Here is a 25,012-nt window from a genome sequence, read left to right as displayed (position 1 = left end):
TTCTCACTTATAAGTGGGAGGTGAACAATGAGAACACATGGACACATGGAGGGGAACATCACACACCAGGGCCTGTTAGGGGGTGGGGGGCTAGGGGAGGGATAGCATTAGGAAAAATACCTAATGTAGTTGACGGGTTGATTGGTGCAGCAAACCACCATGGCACGTGTATACCTATGTAACAAAACTGGACATTCTGCACATGTACCCCAGAACACATATATATAAAATATTATATATATACACACACACACACATATATATACACACACACACACATATATATAATCTCCTTAGTTACAAGAAGCACTACTAAATTATTATTAATCTTTCCGTGTGCAATAATGGAAGGAAAACTTACTAGTCTGTGACCCTGGGCAGGTAACTCAATCTCTCTCAGCCTTCTTTTTAATGAATATAAAATGGGTATAATAGCTATCTCACAGGATTGCTGGGAGGGTCAAGTAAAGTAATGTCTGACAAAGTGTCACGCATAGTGTTTGACACAGAGCAGGTGCTCAAACTACAAGAGTTGAATTGGGCTCCTCACTTACCACTGACAGTTAGTGTCCTCGCTGACCTCTCCCCAAGTCTGGCCAGGTCCACATAGGCTGAGCCAATCCAGCTGTCTGTCTGATGGGGTCTCTCCACACTATCATTGCCATAAGCTTGCCACACTTGGATCTCTAGCCTCTCCTCCCTGAAGTACCAAAGCAGTGATGGGCCCCTGGTGACTTCTGCTCTTTTGGATGCCTTGAAAGTGACGATAATCTGCTTTTTGTTTACAGATTCCTTGGGTTTCTTGAGAGGGGTCCAAAAGGCTTCATGATCATAGAACTTGTAGCGAAGGTAGCAATATGTATTCTTATGAATATGGTTGTGGCCAGCAAGCAGCACGCAATGGATGGGCAGCCACAGCCTTGGGGTGGAGATGGTGACAGTGGCTGGCTCCCCTTCATCCATTCTGACAAAATCTTTCAGGCTGTTCTCAAAGCTCCAGCCCAATAGCTCAGCAGCTTCCAAGACTCGCTCTCTATCTCCACGATGCGTGAAGGAAACTGAAAGCTCCAGACCACCCACGATCTTCTGCATGAGCTCCAAGCCATGAGGTAGGCCCCCATCTTCTGGTAAAATGATAGGATACCATCCTGTGATCCCTTATAGGAGAAAAGAAAGATTCTCAATTATAGTCTTAAAAGTAAACAAAAAACAAGTTTGTTACTCTCCACCCCATAGTATCCCATCACCCTGGCTCAAGACAGAACAGAAGACATACCCCAGTGAATCAGAGTTTGTGTTCATCTGACCACTGAGAGGTAATGAGATTAGATGGGAAGAACAAAGGCTAGGAGTTGGAAGATCTGAGTTCTCTTTGGCTAGATCTAGTGGTTTATTATGAACAAGCCATTAATTTCTCTCAGATTTGGTTTCCTTAGCTCACAAATGGGAAAACTGATGCTAGTGCTGTCTCCCAAAGTTGTTATGATTATCCAATGAGATAATGGTTTAGAAAGAGCTTTGAGAGAGAAGTGCTTTAAAAGTGTGAAATGTTTATAGTACTATGAGTACAACAGAAAAGGCCGGGGTCAAAAGAGATCTGGGGTCTAGACTCAAGTCTTCTACCAAGGGAATCGGCATTTAGAGAACACATACCAAGGACCAGGTGCTAGATTTCAAAATCTTTCTCTATCGCCCAGGCTGGAGTGCAGTGTTACCTGTAACTTTGAACTCCTGGGCTCAAGTCATTCTCCTGCCTCAGCCTCCCGAGAACATAGGACTATATGTGTGTGCTACCACGCCTGGCCATTTTCCAAAAAAAGGTTTGTGCTTGGTTTTTTTTTTTTTTTTGCAGAGATAGGGTTGTGTTGTAATACCCAGGCTGGTCTTGAACTCATGGCCTCAAGTGATACTTGCACCTTGGTTTCCCAAGGTTTTGGAATTACAGGAGTGAGCCACCGCACCTGGCCAAAAACTACTCTTTATTAAACATCTAGTATGTGTCAGAAATTCTGCTAGCCCTTTACAGATATTATTTCATTTAATTCCTCTGATAACCCTGAGAAGTTCTGAAGACTAAATGGGATAATAATCCTTATTTTACAGGTGAGAAAGTGGAAGCTCAGAGACCTGGTCCACCTTATTACTGCTACCAAGTAAGAGAGCCAGAATTTGACTCCAGGTCTAGCTGGCTCTAAAGTCTACATTGCACCTAGTATAGGTTCACACTATCTTATCTGAAACCTTTAAGGCCAGGTTTATTTCTGAATTTAGAATTTTTCAGGTTTTAGAAAGGTAATAGAGTACATAAACTGAATATTATAATAATATTATATATCAGGGCCCACAGATAGTAAATACTTTAGGCTTTTTGGGCCATATGGTCTCTGCTGCAGTCACTCAGCTACTGTGGTAGCTACTGTGGTAATAAAGTGGCCACAGACAATTTGTAAATTAATGGGCACAGTGTGTTTTAATAAAAGTTTACATAAATAGGCAGTTGCCTAAGTCTCGTATCAGCTGAGGTCAGATTTGGCTCCTCAATGAGTTAAAAAACCTCTATTTTCAGGGTCTTTTGGATTTTGGCACTATATAAAACAGATTGCGGAATGATAATATTCACAGCAATTTTCTGAGAAATGTTTTACTGAGTGTATTTTACAAATGAGAAGATTTAGGAGATTAATTTGCTGAAGATTACTTAAGGTTTTATGACTTTTGCACAGGTATTTAGCTTTTCTGGGCCTTCTTAGTTTTTCTCTGTGAAATGAGGAGGCTGAAAATTTTGATCTCTAAGGCTCTTTTTCAGCTTGATAGCCTAAGAGCCTAGGGCTTTGGTTCTATGATTATGTTTCCCCACAGCTTAATGGTTCTTAACATTTTTTTGAACCATTTGGCTCAAATGAAAGCTATTATGCCCCCGAAAATAAACAAATACATGTAGACACAAAATTTCATGCCATTTCAGTGTTTAAGAACTGCATAGATTATTAGATGGTTACTTTAGCTCTGCGATTCTATAATTGAGGGTATAGGTAGGGAAAAACAAAATAGAGTGCTCACTTTAGAATACGCTGAATACAAAGACAAATGATATATCCTTAATTATCTAAAAGGTATATATCCAAGGGGTTAATTTTAATTCACAGAGATGTGATTTCCCAGATGGTGCTTGTTCTCTCCCAAACTGTAGCTAAGTTATAGAAGGAAGGAAATTGAGGTGTCCTATGTGCCCAGCCCTGTGCCAAGATTTTTCACATGTAAGATTTCATTAAATGCTTTAATAATCTTGTGAAATAGATATTACTATTTCCATATATACAGATGAGGAAACTATGGATCTGAGAGATGAAGTAACTTTGTTTAGATCACAAACAATAAGTGACAGAAGGGAGTTTTGAATCCCATATCAACTTGTGCAGACTTCTGTCTGGCAGGCACATACACAGTACCTGTTTATTAGGGTAGTGCTCAAATATTAACTCACGAAAAAACTGGGAGATGTGTGACAGAATTCTGCAAACTAGATTACACAATCCTAGGCAGGAAGATGGACAACAGAAGGAAAACCTACACTTATTGCACACCTACTATGTGTCAGGTACTTTATATAACCAATTTAATGAGTTCCTACCTTATAGACTTATCAGGATTAACTGTATCCATCCCACAAGATAAGAAAATGGGGGCTCAGAGAGGTCAAATCACTTGGTCAAGGTCACCCAGTTACTAGTAAGTAGGATGGGATCAGTATTTCCAGACTGCCTTGGTGGTTGTGTCTACTTTGGGGGGCATTTATCCTATATCCTTATTCCTTCTACAGTGAGAGAAAAAATAGGGAAAAATAATGAGTGAATCTGGATTTCATTTCAGGTCCTGCCACTCACTAGGTATGTGGTTTTGGCAAACCACTTAATCTCTCTAAGTTTTCTCATCTGACAAATGAAAATAATAAGATCCTATATCCTTACTTGTCAGGGTTACTGTGAAGCTCAAACAAGATCTGAGAAAATATTTTACAAAGTACTATATAATATAATGGATATTGCCATATTCTTCATCATCATCATCATCTTTCTTAGGGAAGGATGATAGTATAATGTCTTGAGCTTCTTTGTTTTATTAGAAGACCTTCAGAATGATTAGGAGAAGACTTAAAATGTTTCAAGAAACGGAGTTCACTCATGATTTGGCTCTCTGTTTGTCTGTAATTGATGTATAAGAATGCTTGTGATTTTTGCACATTCATTTTGTATCCTGAGACTTTGCTGAAGTTGCTTATCAGCTTAAGGAGATTTTGGGCTGAGACAATGGGGTTTTCTAAATATACAATCATTTCATCTGCAAACAGGGACAATTTGACTTCCTCTTTTCCTAACTGAATATCCTTTATTTCTTTCTCTTGCCTGATTGCCCTGGCCAGAACTTCCAACACAATGTTGAATAGGAGTGGTGAGAGAGGGCATCCCTGTCTTGTGCCAGTTTTCAAAGGGAATGCTTCCAGTTCTTGCCCATTCAGTATGATATTGGCTGTGGGTTTATCATAAATAGCTCCTATATTTTGAGATATGTTCCATCAATAGTTTATTGAGAGTTTTTAGCATGAAGGGCTGTTGAATTTTGTCGAAGGCCTTTTCTGCATCTATTGAGATAATCATGTGGTTTTTGTTGTTGGTTCTGCTTATGGGATGGATTATGTTTATTGATTTGCATATGTTGAACCAGTCTTGCATCCCAGGGATGAAGCCAACTTGATCGTGGTGGATAAGCTTTTTGATGTGCTGCTGGATTCGCCACCTGCCCACCCTCGCAAGGGAATAAAATACCTAGGAATCCAACTTACAAGGGATATGAAGGACTTCTTCAAGGAGAACTACAAACCACTGCTCAACGAAATAAAAGAGGACACTAAACAAATGCAAGAACATTCCATGCTCATGGATAGGAAGAATCAATATCGTGAAAATGGCCATACTGCCCAAGGTAATTTATAGATTCAGTGCCATCCCCATAAGCTACCAATGACTTTCTTCACAGAATTGGAAAAAATGATTTTAAAGTTCATATGGAACCAAAAAAAGAGCCCACATTGCCAAGACAATCCTAAGCAAAAAGAACAAAGCTGGAGGCATCATGCTACCTGACTTCAAACTATACTACAAGGCTACAGTAACCAAAACAGCATGGTACTGGTACCAAAACAGATATATAGACCAATGGAACAGAACAGAGGCCTCAGAAATAACATCACACATCTAAAACCATCTGATCTTTGACAAACCTGACAAAAACAAGAAATGGGGAAAGGATTTCCTATTTAATAAATGGTGCTGGGAAAACTAGCTAGCCATATGTAGAAAGCTGAAACTGGATCCCTTCCTTACACCTCATACAAAAATTAATTCAAGATGGATTAGAAACTTAAATGTTAGACCTAAAACCATAAAAACCCTAGAAGTAAACATAGGCAATACCATTCAGGACATAGGCATGGGCAAGGACTCCATGACTAAAACACTAAAATCAGTGTCAACAAAAGCCAAAATAGACAAATGGGATCTAATTAAACTAAAGAGCTTCTGCACAGCAAAAGAATCTACCATTAGAGTGAAAAGGCAACCCACAGAATGGAAGAAAATTTTTGCAATCTACCCATATGACAAAGGACTAACATCCAGAATCTACAAAGAACTTAAACGAATTTACAAGAAAAAAACAACCCCATCAAAAAGTGGGCAAAGGATATGAACAGACACTTCTCAAAAGAAGACATTTATGCAGCCAACAGACACATGAAAAAATGCTCATCATCACTGTTCATCAGAGAAACGCAAATCAAAACCACAATGAGACACCATCTCACACGAGTTAGAATGGCGATCATTAAAAAGTCAGGAGATAACAGACACTGGAGAGGATGTGGAGAAATAGGAACGCTTTTACACTGTTGGTGGGAACGTAAACTAGTTCAACCACTGTGGAAGACAGTGTGGCGATTCCTCAAGGATCTAGAACTAGAAATACCATTTGACCCAGCGATCCCATTACTGGGTATATATCCAAAGGATTATAAATCATGCACTATAAAGACACATGCATATGTATGTTTATTGCGGCACTATTCACAATAGCAAAGACTTGGAACCAACCCAAATGTCCATCAATGATAGACTGGATTAAGAAAATGTGGCACGGCCGGGAGCAGTGGCTCAAGCCTGTAATCCCAGCACTTTGGGAGGCCAAGACGGGTGGATCATGAGGTCAGGAGATCGAGACCATCCTGGCTAACACGGTGAAACCCCGTCTCTACTAAAAAATACGAAAAACTAGCCGGGCGAGGTGGCGGGCGCCTGTAGTCCCAGCTACTCGGGAGGCTGAGGCAGGAGAATGGCGTAAACCCTGGAAGTGGAGCTTGCAGTGAGCCGAGATCGTGCCACTGCACTCCAGCCTGGGCGACAGACAGAGCGAGACTCTGGCTCAAAAAAAAAAAAAAAAAGGAAAATGTGGCATATATACACCATGGAGTACTATGCAGTCATAGAAAAGGATGAGTTCATGTCCTTTGTAGGGACATGGATGCAGCTGGAAACCATCATTCTGAGCAAACTACCACAAGGACAGAAAACCAAACACCGCCTGTTCTCACTCATAGGTGGGAATTGAACAATGAGAACACTTAGACACAGGGCAGGGAATGTTACACCCCAGGGCCTGTCATGGGGTGGGGGTTAGGGGGAGGGATAGCATTAGGAGAAATACGTAATGTAAATGATGAGTTAATGGTTGCAGCAAACCAACATGGCACATGTATACCTATGTAAAAACCTGCACGTTGGGCATGTGTACCCTAGAATTTAAAGTATAATAATAATAATAAAAAAAATAGAAAAAAGAAACGGGGTTTCACCATGTTAGCCAGGCTGGTCTCGAACTCCTGACCTCAGATGATCTGCCTGCCTTGGCCTCCCAAAGTGTTGGGATTACAGGCATGAGCCACCGCGCCCAGCCTGTGTTTATCCTTTCTTCAGGCTTTCTCCATCTATAAAATTAACCTCTTCTGTTCAGCTCATTGGAACATTGGAACACATTTCATTTTATGAAATGAAGTATTCCAGATTGCAAATAAAATAAATTAAGATCTTTAAACTAAAAAAAAGTTTCAAGAAAACATTTGAGGTATTGGAGAAAGTTCAGAAGCGTGTGTTAAGGGCTTGTGTTTTTTTTTTTTTGTTTTTTTTTTGAGACGGAGTCTCGCTCTGTTGCCCAGGCTGGAGTGCTGTGGCCAGGTCTCAGCTCACTGCAAGCTCCGCCTCCCGGGTTCATGCCATTCTCCTGCCTCAGCCTCCCGAGTAGCTGGGACTATAGGCGCCCGCCGCCTCGCCCGGCTAGTTTTTTGTATTTTTTAGTAGAGACGGGGTTTCACCGTGTTAGCCAGGATGGTCTCGATCTCCTGACCTCGTGATCCGCCCGTCTCGGCCTCCCAAAGTGCTGGGATTACAGGCTTGAGCCACCGCGCCCGGCCAAGGGCTTGTGTTTTCTTTTGAACATCTTATAAGAGAGACAGAGATGATCTCTTGTAGGGAAGTGAAAGGGAAAGGGTGGCATCAGAAAGTGATAATCTGGGATCCTTACCAGATCTCTTGATCAGCAGCTCTTTTGTTGGAACTTTTACTACTCCAAGCAGATACTCTTTGCATGACTCAATACTGATTATATCACTGGCTGTTAAATCAAGCAAAAAAGAAAAATTATTTGATGGTCTACTCATCAAGGAGCTTGTTTACAGTATATCCACACAACCCTCCCCTTACATGCACTAAATCTTAGTTTTGTAAAATACATTAGAGATTATCTTGCTCTTGCTCATGCCCCAATCAAAGCCTGAATGGCCTCAGTTTTTTTTTTTTTTTGGCAGGGTCTCACTCTTTCGCGCAGGCTGGAATGCAGTGGTGCAATCATAACTCACTGCACCCTTGAACTCTTGGGCTCAATTGATCCTCCCGCTTCGGCCTCCCAAAATGCTGGGAGTACAGGTGTGGGCCACTGTGCCCAGCCCATTTTTTAAATTAAATGTTTTGAAAAAAATTCACGAATATAGAAAAGTTGCAAAAACACAATAATGAACTCCTACACACTCTCTTCATCTGGATACACCCATTAACACTGACACCTTTGCTTTATTTCTCTCTACACTATCTTTCTCTTACATACTTAGTACATATCCTTATTTTTTGCTGTTATCTTTCAGAAATAAGTTGTAGAGATTATGACTCCTCACCTCTAAATACTTCAGTATGTATCTCCTAGGAAGGGCTACACCATTAAAAATGTAGCCTCTTTTAATTTTGATTGTGACAAGTCATATGGTGCTCACCTGACTTGGTATTTTCATGATAGACAGCAAAAATAACTTCTGCAAACTCCAACAACTCTGCTAGGAAACAGGCCTCTCCACTACAGTGCTGAGTCACCAAGTTACACGTGAACTCAACGTGATGGGAAAACTCAGGGCAGAAGGAACAGGCCACAGGGTGAGTTCGGCGCTGTTCTCCCTGGGGCAGGAAGGAGAGATGAGTGGTGACAGAGGCATTGACCCCAACTGTGGCACTAAACTGTAAAGCGGGTTCCTGTTCAGCCAAAGCCCTGTAGAGGAGAGGGGTGGAAATGAGAAGATACCATGGTAATATTAGAAATCAGCTTGATTGCCTGGAAAATAACTTCATTACTTCTATGAGACCACCAAGAATAAAACCAACTATATGCTTTCTTTTTTTTTCTTTCTATATGCTATCTAGGCTTTTGGCAGTGCCACAATGGGCTTTCTTAGTAATCTAGATATCATGGCATATGTATATGGGGGTGGAGGGGGATAACATCTGCCCATCAGAGTGACCCTGAGGATGACCCACTGTCCTGTCAATGCCCTTAAGTCAAGGACCACAGGAACCAACTCTAGTTGAACAAGCTGGGTTTACTGCTCATTGCAATTAAGGAAAATATATACCATGGGGAACCACAGTACATCTCAGTGAGAAGTATCAGAAAGGGCTTATCAACATTGGGCTTGTGTCAGCTGATTTGGGTGAGGGCTTAAAGGAGCAGGGCTTTGCTCTGGATTGATTTTCTTAAAGAATCTAGATGGAGGGAATACTAGAGTAACGCTAAAGCTATAACTGGTGAAGCAGCAACTGTCACTCATTTTAGCCAGACAGGAGGATGTTGGGTGTTTCTATGGTTTGCATAAGTGACCTTGTTTTGGTCTGTGCTTAGACATGATGATTGAACTGTCTTGTTTTTGTCTTACTTCAACATAGTAATACAGTGATCTTGTCTGATGCTGATGTTCTGTAAGATTATTTATGCTCAACAAGAAAACACCAAAGTCTACCTATGAATGTCGGCCCAATTCCCAGAAGTCTGGGGCTGCTTTTCTCTTTCTCAGCACAGATGTTCCATGATGTACAAATGGAATCTACATGCCTTTAATGACACTCATAAAGAGCAGTCAAGTCATTTGTGTGTAGCTACAGTGTGGGATAAACTCCCTTTCCCTAAACTCCCCAAGGGGATAAAGTTGACATCTAGGCAAAAAAGTCACCTATTTTTGAAGCATTTCTTGATATCCCTAAAGTAGACTTATGGGTTCCTTCCTGTTAAAACCTTACTGTACTTCATATATACCAGTAGAGAGTAGTAATTTGGAGTTATACAGATCTGGGTTTGAAGCCTGGGTCCACCATTTACTCACCGTGTGACTCTCAATAAGTTATTCAACCTCCTTTAAGTCTCAGTTTCCTCTTCACTAAGATGAGGTTAATATAAGGATAGTATATAAATATGAAAGATATATATTATATATCTGGATGCTTACTGCAATTTCATTTCTAAGAAAAAAAGAAAAACTTTTTCCTTTTCATTATCATTAATGATCATTAATAGATGATTTATCATTAACAGAAGATTAATGTGTATCCATACAATAGCATACCATGAAGTATATATTATGTCTAGGAAAAATGGGGTGAAAATAAATTGAATGCTAGCAGCAGCTTAAAAAATGAGGATAGACTGGGTGCGGTGGCTCATGCCTGTAATCCCAGCACTCTGGGAGGCTGAGGTGGGTGGATCGCCTGAGGTCAGGAGTTCGAGACCAGCCTGCCCAACAAGGCGAAACCCCATCTTTACTAAAAATACAAAAAATTAGCCGGGCGTGGTGGCGGGCACCTGTTAACCCAGCTACTCAGAGGCTGAGGCAGGAGAATCGCTTGAACCTAGGAGGCGGAGGTTGCAGTGAGCCGAGATCGCGCCACTGCACTCCAGCCTGGGTGACAAGAGCGAAACTCCGTCTCAAAAAAAATGAGGATAAAATACTCATAGGGTGTTGTAAAGATAACATTAGATAATATATACAAAGGAGAGAACTTGCCTATGGACAGTGAAGGACTCTCAATAGGGAACTTTCAGAGATGGCAGAAAGGCTTGGGCCCCAAGCTGGTTTGAATTCACTCATTCAGTCGTTATTTGCTGGGTATCTGCTCTGTGTGTCATGCCTTGGGCTCAGCTGGATATTCAGTAGTGAAGTAGCCTCAATTCCTTAGCTTCGTGGCATTTAAAGACTACTGGTTATGTCCAAGAAAGTTTCTATTCACTCTGAGTTAAAGATCAGGTGAGTTAGAAGAATGCAAGTCAATAAGAAGTGCCTACTTTACATAGGCACCAACAATGTATTTTCAGGAAGACCACTGGCAGGTAAGATGGAGGCTGGTGTTTCTTGAGGAGAGAAGACTAATTTACAGCACCTGCTATCTAGATGCCAGCATAAGGATTCAAAAGAGGGGTAAGTTTAGGACACCAAGAATTCTTTTCAGTAAGTGGCAATGCAAAACTTACTTCCCTGATTTTACTGGCAAATAAAGGTCACAATTATCTATACAAGTGGAAGTAATCAGAAAAATCTGTATATTGGTACGATAGTTTGTAGTTTTTAAAATGACTTCATATTTGTTAATTTTTATACTGATCCTTATAAAATCAAGGTAGGAATTTAAAATTTCCATTTCAGATGAAGAAACCGAAGCTCAGGGAAGTAAAGAAATCAGCCCAAGATCATACACAGCTAGTAGGAGATGGGGATGAGACTAGAAGCCACAGTATCTGATTTCTAGAACAGTTCTGTTTCCATTATACCATGCATTGTCTCACATCCTGTGAACCTCTCCCAACCTACCAGAAGAGTGCTGTATCAGAACTGGCCTGACTTCTTGCTCTCCCTCCTTGAATATATGACACAGATCAAATGGGAGATTTAGAATGAACTGCCTGCCATCCAATCTGACTTTCCTCATGAGTCCTCAGACAGAGCAACTACTGAGTTTCTGACCTGTTATCTGCCCTCTCTGAGATCTACTGAGTATCTAAATTCTGAGTCCTTCTCTGCCAATTAAATACTAGTTAATTTAATGCCGTATTGAAGAATTCTGATGTTAGCTGGATCTGAGACTCAGGAGGAACTCCAAATACATAAATTTCATGCCTCCCTGCCTTTGCACATGTTCTTCTCTTTCACCAAAATAACTTTCACTCCCTTTGGGTATCTTGATAACTACTATTCCTCTTTTAAGACTCAGATTTATTTTGAAGGGGCTTGAATGCCAAGCTAAGGAAGCTGGACCTTATTATATGGACAAATGACCCCTAAAGAAGGCTGTATACAACTTAGGAGGTTCATAGGATAAACTACATTGGTGATCTCATATATTAAAGTTTTTCTATTCCATGGTATATCTTAGAAGGTATTTTGTATATGAGTATAGCAGTACATGAAGATGATTTATACATGAATAAATATGTACATATTTAAAGGGTATGCTACTTTTTTATTAATAGGAATGCATAATTAAAATTATGAGATCACTGCTATCAACAATGGGAAATCATCAAGTTTTAATGTAAGGACGTGGCATGATTATAAAACTGCTTTACTGTCTCGGTGATGGGATCTGTACCCCAAACCTTAGCATCATGCAATATACCCATATAACAAACCTGCACATGTACCCCTGTATCTAAAATAAAAAGCTGAAATTAAACAAACAAACAAACAAAAAACACACCAAAAACCAAAACAAACATAAAAACAAAACCTAAAACCAGCCTGTCTTTACATCACCTTCACTAACACTAAGATGTTCTTGGGCAGCAACTGAAAAAGTCTATGTGGAGAATTCAGTGAGGAACAGTACTAACTACGCTGAGTATCTTAGCTCTTCAGCATCAGATCTAACACAGTAATGCAATTTCTTATTTGGAGACCATAACGTTACAGGTGAACAGTTTGACCCTCGGTTACCACGGGGAAAAAGTTAGGGATCACTTGTCTGTTTCTTTGTTCAAAGGGTGTCAGTCTGAAGCAGGAGCCTGATCTAGTTATCTTTCTTACTGGGTGCCTGTTATATGCTAGAATTATGATAGGAGGTTAGAAGGACGGAGAGGAGCTCAGGCAGTGTCTCTGACTAGAGGAACTCACAGTCTAGTGGGAGAAAAATACATGTATGCCAATAATTGAAACAGAATATGTGCTACAACCAAGGTGTTAACAAAGCAAAAACCACCAACTCTGCCTACACGTACAAAGATATAAAGGAAGATAGTCTTGAAGGAAAATAGGAGTTTGTTAAGTAGACAAAAGGAAGAATATTCAAGGCAGAGAGAAGTATGAGTGAAGACCTGAAGGAGGTAAGGGAGAGAGCCATGCTGTTTTTCTACAGAAATAGTGTTCCAGGCAGAGAAAACAGCAAGACAAAGGCCCTGAGGGGAAAATATGCTTGGTGTGTTCAGAAGCAACAAGGGAGTCATGGCTAGAGTGGAGTAGCAGAGGGGAGACTAGCAGGAGATGAGATCACAAAGATAGTTGGGGGCAGGGCCCCGGTTTTTGTTTTTTTTTTTTTTTTGAAATGGAGCCTTGCTCTGTCGCCCAGGCTGGAGTGCAGTGGCACGATCTCCGCTCACTGCAAGCTCCACCTCCCGGGTTCACGCCATTCTCCTGCCTCAGCCTCCTGAGTAGCTGGGACTACAGGCGCCCGCCACCTTGGCCGGCTAATTTTTTGTATTTTTAGTAGAGACGGGGTTTCACCGTGTTAGCCAGGATGGTCTCGACCTCCTGACCTCGTGATCCGCCCGCCTCGGCCTCCCAAAGTGTTGGGATTACAGGCATGAGCCACCGCGCCCGGCCTAGGGGCACGGTTTTGATCATATGGGGTCTCATAGCCATTTTAAGGGCTCTGGCTTTTACTATGAATAAGATCAAACATAGGCCAGGCGCAGTGGCTCACGCCTGTGATCCCAGCACTTTGGGAGGCTGAGGCGGGCGGATCACTTGAGGTCAGGAGTTCGAGACCAGCCTGGTCAACACAGTAATGAGGATCCTGCCACTGCACTCTAGCCTGGGCGACAAAGCTAGACTTAGGTGTTCATAAGTTCACTGGCTACTATGTTGAGAACAGACTAAAGGGGTACAAGCTGGAGAAATAGGAGGTAGTACTCAGAAACCGAAAGGAATGAAGTGAGATTACACAGGAGTTGCAGTGATTGGGTATGGCCATAAGACTAACTTGTTAAGAAAGGCACAGGATAAAACTGTTGGGCAAGGTCAAGGAACTAAATTGCTAATAACAGTTAGAATAGCAATGTTGGCAAGTGATTTATTCACTTATATGCTGAAATGCTTTCTTAACAGAAAAAGAGGAGTTGTGGTTAATGAACTGGAAATTATACCTAAGAAAGTTTTGCATACCTGAGCATTATTTTACAATGATTGCAGTGTAAAAGGCTTGAGAATTGCTTGTCTCAGGTGGACTTACTTGGCTGCTGCTTGCAGACCACAGGCTCTGATAATCTGGACTGAGATGGAAACAGTTCGGGCAGCAAGAACTCCCTCTGCTGTTCTTGGACTACGCCTGTACCTTAGGCCCACATCCAGTAAACCTGAAGAATGAGGACACAAGGAAAGAAGGCTGGTCAGAAGAATCTCTGTTCCACCAAACCACAAAGTTGTGGTCAGGAAGGATGGAAGAGGATTAAACACTACAACGAACAATAAGCGCAATGAGAGAATCTGTCCTTGTCATAATCATATTGTTATTCTTTAGGGTTAATAAAGGCTTAACAGGTTACTAATTTACTTTACATTCAAGAAATTATGGTTCAGAGATTTAATTCCTTGCCAAGATTACACAACTACTGAAGGCAGAACTTAACTCCAGATTTTTTTTTACCCCCAATTATGTTTATAGAATTGAGATGGGCTCTAGCCATTTTCTTTTTAAACTTTCAAAAGGTTTCCACACCTCACATACTTCTATCACCCTCCTACCATCACCACCTGAAATATCTTCTTGTGCTACCTTTTTATAAAAACTCTATCATCCTACTGTTACATTTCAGGGAGAGCTTTATGGAATAACAGAATAAGCTGATCAGGGAGCATCAGGAGGAACAACTCAATCTTAATTATGGTGACATAAAACTTGTTGTTTTAGCAGATACTTTTTAGCAAGCATGTACAGCAACTTGATTTAGGAGGCTAAACTTCATTATCTGATGATAAATTTGGAGGGCACGCCATTCTGCTGGAGTCATTAGGATGTAATATCATTCAAATCTCCAAATTTGAATTAATCTCTCCCAACTTTAAACCCTAGCTTTTTCCTCTCTTACAGTGAATTCCTGGTTCATGTTAACTATCTTCTACCAATCCCCCATTTGCTCATGTTGGCTTGGAATAACAATTCTCTGAGTGTACCATATAATGCTTAGAATTTATGGCTTGAGGGCTTATAAAATGCTTGCTGAAGTTAAAGGTGAAATGAGACAAGCAACATTTATATAGACTCCATGGAGCTATGAGTTTTCTAGAATTGTATACAAAATTGGCAGTGTATATTCTGTACTCATTTTTTTCCAAGAGAAGGTGTCTTACAGTTTTCATCAGATCCTCAAAAGGGCAAATACCTCAAAATGTGGAGAATCACTAATTTAGAGAGAAAAGGGATTTTTATGTATACTGTATATTTTGTGTGTGTGTGTGTGTGTATATATATATATTTTTGTTTTGTTTTTGAGACAGAGTTTCGCTTTTGTTGCCCAGGCTGCAGTGTAATGGCTTGATCTTGGCTCACCGCAACCTCCGCCTCCTAGGTTCAAGTGATTCTCCTGCCTCAGCCTCCTGAGTAGTTGGGATTACAAGTATGGGCAACCATGCCTGGCTAATTTTTTTGTATTTTTAGTAGAGACGGGGTTTCTCCATCTTGGTCAGGCTGGTCTCGAACTCTAGACCTCAGGTGATCTGCCCACCTTGGCCTCCCAAAGTGCTGGGATTACAGGTGTGAGCCACCGTGCCTGGCTATTTTATATATTTTTATGTATACTGATTTTGAAAGAAAAAGACAAACTTGTTTTCAATTACCTGATGACTGGTTCCTCAATTCTTTCCTGTTCTCAATCCTGGGGGTTAAAGGGAGATTAAAGGTCTGTATTCCCACATCCTCACGATGCTGGGTGGTTACCATAGCACAGATCCTTGATAATGGCAAGGTTCCTTTGGCGACCATCTGATCTCTCACATTAGGATAATAGTATCTGTAAACCACAAAAACACAAGTTGTCAGAAGAATTAGGTGATAAATTATTCAGTCTGCCCCAGAGATCAGCCTTCACTACCTGGTTATCTTTGGTGCCTGCTTGTTCTGTGTTGGTAGTATGCAGTTATGGTGTCTGGCTAAATTTACCACTCATTACGTGGAGGAGGAACTCCATAAATTATACCCTGAGTTCAAGACAAAGCCCAGCTTCCCACAAGCTTTCTGTGAGGTAACTGTACATGCCTTGAACCTGTCGGAGGTGGCCAGTCCTGAAAGTTTCCATCCTGCAGCAGCAAAAGTGGTTCAAAGTGGAGTAGGCCCAATGTCTTTCATGGCTTACTCTCATCTTCATGCTGAGGACCCTCTAATTTAGCAGGGTAATGAGGATCTGTCAGTACCTACTCTATTTCTTTCTCATGTCAAAACAATCCATTCTTAGATTGCAAAGTTGTAACTCAAACCTAGGTGGTTTTAAAAATCTTTTTTGTACTTGACTTACAATTAATCGTATTTAGGAAAATGTTCTCACATTTGGATGGTACTCATCCCTAGCTCTGTTCCTGATGCTGTTTCCTTTCCTCTTGTATTTATACTCTCTTAAGCACTTTAGTTGGTTTGTTGGTGGTGCAGATATAAAGGGGTGGGTTGAACATCTGTATTTATGCCAGTAATTTCCTGGAAATCTACCAATATTGGTAACATTGAGTGGATTTATATTCTATAGTATAAATCAAATATAATAATTTATATATTTATTATATACAAATTATATTATTAAATTTTATTTATAAAATAAATATAAACATTCTTATGGTGTCAGGAAGAACAGGTTACAAGAAATGAGTTTATAAATGGGAGACCAGTTAGGAGGCTATCACAGTCATTTAGGCAAGATACGAAAACGGCCTGAACTAAACAAGGCAGTAACAGAAGCACAAAAAAGGTGATTGATATGTTTAATACATAATAGGAGGTAAAATGAACAAGACTTTCACTTCGAATGTAAGTAGTGATTAGAAATACGAGATACAATGGCTCACAAGATCCTAATAACAGATTTCAGTAAAAACTGGACAAGAGTCACTGTCAAATCCAAATAATATAAAACAGGGCAGAAGGGGCTGCTTAGTTTTCTTACAATAATTCAACCTAGGCTGGTTAGGAATAGGATGCTTTATGATTGTGCACTTCCTTCCTAGGCATAGGACTGGGGTCTCCACACTGTACCTGCACCAGATTTCAAACTGGACTCCACCTCCAGGTACAAGGCCCTGTGCAGAGAAGGCACTTAGTAGGAGCCTTTGCACTGGAACTTCAGCTGGCAACAGGAGAGAGTGATGGTGTTCACTATTAAAGATGGGATCCGGAACACAGAGTGTGGTTGCAGTTCTGAAGGGCTTCAGAGTAATTCCTTTAGAAAAGAAAAGCATTTCAAAATAATCCAACATATGACTTAGTGCTTTTTTCTTCTTTCATGTTCTTCCAGTGAATATTACTCAGTAATTCCCTGGTAGCTATGGTTCCCTATGATCCCATGATAATATAGAAGAAAAAGATCCCTTGCTAGTGGACAATTCATATATTGCCATTCAAGTGCTGACACTTGTTAATTTTTTTTTTTTTTTTTTAATTATAGCTACCTTAGCGAGTATGAAATGGTATCTCAGTAGTATTGATTTGCATTTCCCAAATAAGTAATGATGCTCAGTATTCTTCCATGTGCTTATTAGCCATTTGTATATCTTTGGAGAAATGTCTATTCAGATCCTTTGCCCACTTTTCAATTGGTTTTTAAGAAATGATTGATTTGTAAGAGTTCTTTATATGTTCTGTATATACAAATCTTTTATTTGAACCTCAAAATCAACACTGGCAGCACTCTGGCAATCATTCTGGAACATACACTGAATGGCGAAAAATTCGAGTCACCCGGTCTGTTTGTTCCCAGGTGAGAACAATGTGAGACAGTCCGACTTCTTGTTTCTCGGAGATGACCAGAAGGTGGGGACAGTAGAGGCAGTGCAGAAGCTTCCACTCTGGGGACAGTAGGATGGGGTTTGAATCCCAACCTCGGCCCTTGTTAGTGGGGCAGCCCCAAGCAAGTCACTTAACGCTTGTGAATCTCATTTTTTCTTTCATAAAATAAAGCAAACAGAGTCTACCAGGGTAAGCTGTTTTACGAGTTAAAATAATGATCTCTGTGAGATATGTATATGTACATATTTCCTTTAGGAGCAATGGTTCAGTATTCCCTAATTCAGCGTTCATGGTGCTTTACAGAACACAACTACTGTGAGGACTGAGAATCAACACTACGTATATAGATAAGAGTGAGTGGGCACGTAAAGGATATAAGATGGGGCAAAATGCAAATAATTGGTAGATCTAGGTAAAGAGTATACAAAAGTTCTTTGTACTATTTTTATAGGTTTTTGTAAATTTGAAATTATATCAAAATAAAAAGCTACAAAAATAGTTAAAAAATAAAAAAACTTGGCCTATCTCCAGTTTTACTGCCCAGGTAAGACTAGAAATACTCAACAACACAAAATTCACTCAGAAAAAAAAAGAATTCTTAAATATAATGTAATAAAAGAAACATATAAGAATAAGAAAGCCTAATATCCTAAACCTACCATTTTCAAGGAACTCCGGTCCTTTCAGCACACTGGATTGCGAGTGTTGAACTGGAAAGTAGTACTGGACATAACAATCTGCTTCTCCCCAGACTGTTGCCTGAAGAGGGGCTAGCCCTTTAACCATCTCTACATGGATCTCAAAGCAGTGCTCCATCAGTGCATTTCCTCGGTCCTCTGCCTATTAAATGAAAAAGAAACACCGGTGAGCTTTAAAGAGTAACTTGCTTAGAATATTCCTGCTTCTCTATGAAGTCTGAGTATAGATAAAGAGATAAGTATAATTAGTTGATATTAAAATAGATACTTAATTTTCACTGTAACTCTCACAACTGCTCACTGTAAGTAGGCTAAATAGGATGTACTCCTGACTATGAGACTGGGTTTATATTAGGAAATCCATAAATGTAATTCAGTGCATTAATGGAACAACAAAAATGATTAACACAAATGCATTTCATAAAATTCAATATTTGTTCCTGATAAAAGCTCTTAATATACTTAGAAGGCTATTCCCTTCACAGGAAAAAGAATAAATAGTAAATTTAGAATAAATTCTACATTTAGAATAGCAATGGAATGAGAAGTGAAGTGGAAGAAGGGTAACACCAGACCAAACTAATATCATAATTTAAGAAAAAAAGGAAAACTAACAGCCTACAGCAGACAGTGGCATCCACGATTCCAGCAGGACTCCTTAGCCTGGGCCACTTAGAATAGCAAACAGGTACTAACTACTATTTCCAAATTAGTTGGGGATAACGTCAGGACTGTCCAATAATGGTAAGGACTACTTGGGGAGGTAGTGAAGACACTGTTACTACAGGGAATAACAACAAATAATCATGTATTTATTGAGGATTTACTATGAACCAGGCACTACACCAAACAGCTCACCTTTATTAGGTGATTGAACATGCAGAGCTAGTAACAGTGGAACCAGGTTTAGACTTAATGTAGTCTGACTCCAGAGCCAGTGATCTTTATCCCTATTCTATACAGCAGATCTTAGACAACAAATCATTCAGGAAAATTCAAAGGGGAGAATTCAGGATTCAGATAAGAGTTGAGATTATATATATATATGTGTGTTTAACATTTTAACTACTAATCCAAAAAATCTAGAACAGAGACTATATTAAGTCTCTGCTTTGAAATCTGAAAGCATATGTTAGCAACACCTGCTCAAACATTTTCCTTAGAAAAACACAAAACTTGCAATTTGATTCCCTGGGGCAAAAATTGGGGAAAAAAAAATCTTTCAAGAGTCACAACAGCTATTTAATTTGGCCTTATAGTGTTACAGCAATTTGATAACTCCCTTCTGCAAATGGTGAATTGGATGAGAGGCATGAGTGTAGGAGGAAAAACAACTGTTTTTATAGATATCTAATCCCACAGGTAAATCTTTCAAGGATTTCCTCTGTGCACATAGTGAGAAACATTTTCTAACCTTTAGTATGGAATTTAACAAAATCTGAGTCTACACTGCAAGGTGACAGCCATATAATGCCTAAACAGACTTGGGGATATTAATGTGGTTTTTCTTTATTTGTGCTTTTATATAATTTTCAACTAGAAAAATACGATTATCTATTGACAAACAATAATATCTAACAAATAACTGGCTGGGTGTGGTGGTTCATGCCTGTAATCCCAGCACTGTGGGAGGTCGAGATGGGTGGATTACTTGAGGTTAAGACCAGCCTGGCCTGGCAATATGGTGAAATCCCATCTCTACTAAAAATACGTAAGTTACCAGGCACAGTGGTGGATGCCTGTAATCCCAGCTACCAGGAGGCCAAGGTGGGAGAATCCCTTGAACCCAGTTGGTGGAGGTAGTAGTGAGCTGAGATGGCGCCATTGCACTCCAGCCTGGGCAACACAGCGAGATCTCACTTCAAAACAAAACAAAACAAAACTAACAAATAACTAAGAAAAATTTGGAGTTCATAATATACAAATAAACCATAACTTGCTAAAAGTTATTTTCCTAATAGTTCTTTCCCTGCTAGAGACATTTAAATTTGTCATTTGGGTTCAGACTTAAGAATATAACATACTTAAATGGTATGGATACTGAGATTTGGCTGTACTAGTAAAAACAACAAATATAAGATACAGTAGTACATGATACAGTGGAATAAAGACTGAACTTGAAGTTAGAAGACCTGTGTCTGAATCCCAGTTCTCTCATTCTTAGTTATGTGACCCCGGACAAGTAACTTTACTCTCTTGGATTCTGTCTCATCATCTATGAAACAGAATAACAATGACCCACCTCATGTAGTTGTTAGGGAAATAAACATAAGAATGTATGTCAATGTGCTTTCTCAACTGGACAGCACCAAACAAAAACAAATTACTTTTAAATTACTAGTAGATAAGCAAGCACTTCACAATGGCTTTCCAGCATGGGCTCAGCCAATAAGCAGGGTAAGATTTTGCTGGCTTACATTTGGGATCACTCTCCACTCCCATTTTTTTTTAAAGGCAACAAAGCTAGTAAATTAGATAATTAAGATCTGGTTGTTCGATTGGATTTTCTTTATAAATTCAGGGAGCTAAGAGGGACATAGAGATCCATTTAAACCGTAACAGAAAACTACCAATGATTCCTTTGATTTATAGGAAGCACTGGAGTGCATGTTACGTTCTTTTGTTGAGCCTTTCATTATAGAAATAAAGGATTTGGGCAATAAATTCACTAAAATATGCAAGAGAAAATGAAATAATGACTTTTTGTAAACCATAGCATTTACTACCATAGCAACAGATGCTACAGTTGGCTGGTCCAGGAAATGGGCTGGCCTAGGGCTGAAGGGAGGGAGTGTTCCTTCTTCATGCTTTAATCTTTGTAGTGCCATTATTTGATCTGAAGAACCCATAGCTAAAAAGACTCGAAGACTCCCATTTTGGTGGCCTGAAAACACATCAATCACAGGCATGTAGCGGTCGACAGCAACAACTGGGTACTGGGCATCCAGCAGCAGGCGAGAAATTTTAGGATCTCTAGAGGGGGAGAAATTGTGAATAAGCAAATAACAAGCATCAATCATGTCATAGAGCAGTTTTATTTCTTTCTTGACTCATTTTTTCAGTTTGTTAAAAATAGATCTGCAACTGGAAAAGTAATAGTGGTTTTAAAAAATGTGTGCATCTGTCAGTAACCCACCAAATAAAAATTACCAGGCAGAGAAGTTCAAAATGTAGCAATTTAAAGGCAGGGAATGTGTCTGATATGTCTCTGTAGCATTATGGCCCCAAGTCCAGTGTCTGTGATTTGAGTAGTATCTCATGGAGCTTTGCTAAACTGCATTATTTTATAGGGAGGAAGTGTGGTCTACTAGGAAGAATGTGGACTTTGGTGTCTGACAGATAAGATTTGGATAATATTGCCAATATCTGCCATCTACTGAGTGCTTAGTATGTGATAGGCATTTTATAGTGTTTCTAATCCTTTTAACGCTGCAAAGGTTGGTATTATCCACTATTAATGGATGAGAAAGCCCAATTTAAAGAGGTTAAGTAACTTAGCTAAGGATATACAACTAGTAGGAGGTTAAGTTGGGATTCAAGCTCTGATAAATGATTTATAATGTCATGCTGAATCTTAGCTCTGCCACTTACTTGCTGTGTGACTCAAGCAATTCATTTAACATTTTTGAGTCTGTTTTGTCATCTGTAAAATGTACACAACGAAAAAACTTACATCAAAGGGTGGTTGTTAGGACTAAACTGAGATAACATACAAAATACCAACTATGATGCTTGGTACATGGAAAATGCCCAGTAATTGGTAGCTACTATTATTTTACACACTCTCAGCAAAGAATGAGATCTAATGGAATGAGAAGTAAAGTGGAAGAAGGGTAACACCAGACCAAACTAACATCATAATTTAAGAAAAAAAGGAAAACTAATAGCCTACAGTGGACAGTGGCATCCACAATTCCAGCAGGACTCCCCAGCCTGGCTATGATTTCCAATGTTACTGTTGTAAGTATTAACACTTGGCTGTTCAAAGAAGGCATATCCATGTATTTTCTCTCTAGATCTTCATGATTGTTCCACAAGAGAGATAGGGAATCTACTACCACCCTCATTTTACAGATAAGGAAAAGAAAGTCAGAGAGGTTAAGTGACTTCTGCAAGTTAAAGGACAAATTTCTTCATTTGTAATATAGGGATAATAATAATACTTTATAGGGTTATAGTGAGGTTCAAATGAGCTAATGCCCACAAAGGTGCTCTTTGTAAAATGTAAAACACAACATTTAAAACACAGAACTATGAGAAGGCTGCTAGGAAGGCGGTCAATGCTAAAATAAAAATCAGAAACTTGAGTCAAAATAAAAAAGGCACATTTTGGGCCAGATGCGGTTGCTCACACCTGTAATCCCAGCACTTTGGGAGGTCGAGGCGGGTGGATTGTGAGGTCAGGAGATCGAGACCATCCTGGCTAACATGGTGAAACCCCGACTCTACTAAAAATACAAAAAATTAGCCGGGCGTGGTGGCGGGCGCCTGTAGTCCCAGCTACTCGAGAGGCTGAGGCAGGAGAATGGCGTGAAGCCGGGAGGCGGAGCTTGCAGTGGGCCAAGACTGCGCCACTATACTCCAGCCTGGGGGACAGAGCAAGACTCTGTCTCAAAAAAAAAAAAAAAAAAAAGGAACAGTTTGTATTGAGGAATGAAATAACCATCACGTTAATCAATACCCCACCTATGTGTTAAAAGTGAGGTGAAGTAATGAAATCTGAAGGTCTAAAAGATAATATTCATTGTATAAAACTTGCAAATAGCTGATGTGAACAATACTGAAGTTCTGTGATAGAATGGTAAACCACCTTTTGTGAGGTGGTAACTTTTGGCAGTAGAGCTTTTTGGTGAAGAGTGTGGACTCCACTGCCATGCTATCTTGGGCCCTAACCCTCCACTTTATGATATATGTGACAAGTAATTTAACTTCTCTGAGTCTCTGTTAACTCATCTGTACAAAAAAGCAAATAGAAGTACCTGCCTCAGAGGGTTGTCAAGAAGATTAAATGACTTGATGTATGCAAGGTTTTTAGCATAGTGCCTGAAACATGGTAAGCAGTATCTGTAAGATACTGCTTTAGAATAGGAGAAAGAGCAGCAACTGTGGTGAAACTGAAAAAAGTCCTTCAAGGGATTACTGGGCTATTCATGTTTGCAAATCAAAAGAATTCCTTTTCAGTCCATACAAAGTTAAAGACGCACAATAAAGAATACTCCAAAAGGTCCTATTTACTTGAATGACATGTAAAACTGGTGGAGGGGAAGTTTCACCAGCCCGAGCAGCTTGTCCAGTCCTGGGCTCCGCACCTTATTCCAAGTTTCAATTACCATCACATTGTTCTTAAGCCTTTCCAGGTATTTGGAAGACAGAGAGACGGGAATCACCTAAGAGAGAGGAACAACCAAAGCAAACAAAAAACTCATACCTAAGACAAATATTAATTTATACTTTCACTCAATAAGCATTTACAAAAAGCCTACTGTTAACACACAGTGTTATGAGCTAAAGACATTCAAATAAAACTTACTCTGTATCCTCAAGAGAAGTAGCAGTCTGCTGTTAGAGACTAACACACAAAGGCCAGATACAAAACAGTGAGTTCTCTGATGACAAAGCTCATACAGGTGGAGCTTTGAGGACACAGAGAAGGTTGTTAAACATGTCAAACATGGTGCCTGCCAAACTTGTCCAATCCTTTCTAAGGCAAAGTGATCCACTAGTAAACCCCCCTGAAAGAAAGATGTTTTTGAAAGAAGTATGCTACTGACTTGACAAGAGTTGAGTATTTTATCAAAGGGCAGCCAATCCACTGACTGGATAGCATTTAATAAAATGACCAAGTGCCAAAAGCTCTGCCCAACAGGTGTCACAGTAAAGAGCAAAGCCAACTGTTCCTCTGGATTTTCAACATAAAATTACTCCAGAATTGGCCAGTTGGTAGTTCCAATAGAAAACATGAGAGGCAAAAAGCACGAAATTAGAAAAGGGATGATGAGAGGAAGACACCAGAAGAACAGAGCAGAGCTACTTTTGTATCCACCTAAGAAACACAAAGTGGATACAAACCTAGTGTTTGTATCCTGAACACATTTCTGTTCCTTGAAACCAAAAAAAGTAAAACTAGAACAGCAACCTAACCTCCAAGTAAGGAAGTTGCAGGCAACTACTTCTGGGACAAAGTAACCTTAAATTTCAAGGCCGAGCAGGAGTTAACTAATACAAAAAGCTCTGCTTAAGTGGTGTCATGAAGGCTTAAAGGAAATTTAAGGCAGAAGAATGGGCACATACAAAGATACAGAAGTAGGAGAAGAGAATATTCAGGAAACTCTAAGTAGTTGAGCACAGCTGGGTTATTTAGTATAAAGGGAAGAGTGGCAGGAGCTGAGGCTGGAGAAGTACATACAGTCAGTTTCCAAAGGGTCTTGGATTTACATTCCATCTTGAAGGATATAGGGAATCACGGAAAGGCTTTAAGAAGGGAAGTAAAATGTTCAGGTTAGTGTTTTAGAAAGGTCATTCTCATTGGTGCATAAAGGAGGCAAAGGACATAAAGAGAACTGGGAAACAGCTAGACCAGTCTGAAGGCTATTTGGAAGGAGGGTGAAGGTTTAAATAGAAGCAGTGGCAGTGCAGTGAAGGTAAAGAGATGTGTTCCAGAGAATTAAGTCTGTAGTATCTATCAGACTTGGTAAGTAATTA

At 39.8% G+C, this 25,012-nt stretch overlaps 1 protein-coding gene across 12 annotated transcripts in view; it reads right to left on the bottom strand.

The window, feature by feature from the left end:
* The window catches only part of C2CD3 (C2 domain containing 3 centriole elongation regulator), a 156,008-nt gene that overhangs the window by 53,318 nt on the left and 77,678 nt on the right, over nt 1-25,012 (bottom strand). For all 12 annotated transcript variants that reach the window (XM_021926297.2, XM_021926305.2, XM_021926302.2 and 9 more), the window contains 9 exons: nt 23,546-23,697; nt 21,037-21,283; nt 18,272-18,452; nt 16,863-17,046; nt 15,461-15,633; nt 13,857-13,980; nt 8,372-8,640; nt 7,630-7,719; nt 555-1,157 (listed from right to left, as the gene is read on the bottom strand). In XM_021926297.2, the coding sequence (XP_021781989.1) occupies nt 555-1,157; nt 7,630-7,719; nt 8,372-8,640; nt 13,857-13,980; nt 15,461-15,633; nt 16,863-17,046; nt 18,272-18,452; nt 21,037-21,283; nt 23,546-23,697 (2,023 nt within the window). The remainder of the gene's footprint in view (nt 1-554; nt 1,158-7,629; nt 7,720-8,371; nt 8,641-13,856; nt 13,981-15,460; nt 15,634-16,862; nt 17,047-18,271; nt 18,453-21,036; nt 21,284-23,545; nt 23,698-25,012) is intronic.

Source organism: Papio anubis, chromosome 12, assembly GCF_008728515.1.
Source record: "Papio anubis isolate 15944 chromosome 12, Panubis1.0, whole genome shotgun sequence".
Taxonomy (NCBI): domain Eukaryota; kingdom Metazoa; phylum Chordata; class Mammalia; order Primates; family Cercopithecidae; genus Papio; species Papio anubis.
This window is presented reverse-complemented; position numbering and strand designations above follow the sequence as displayed.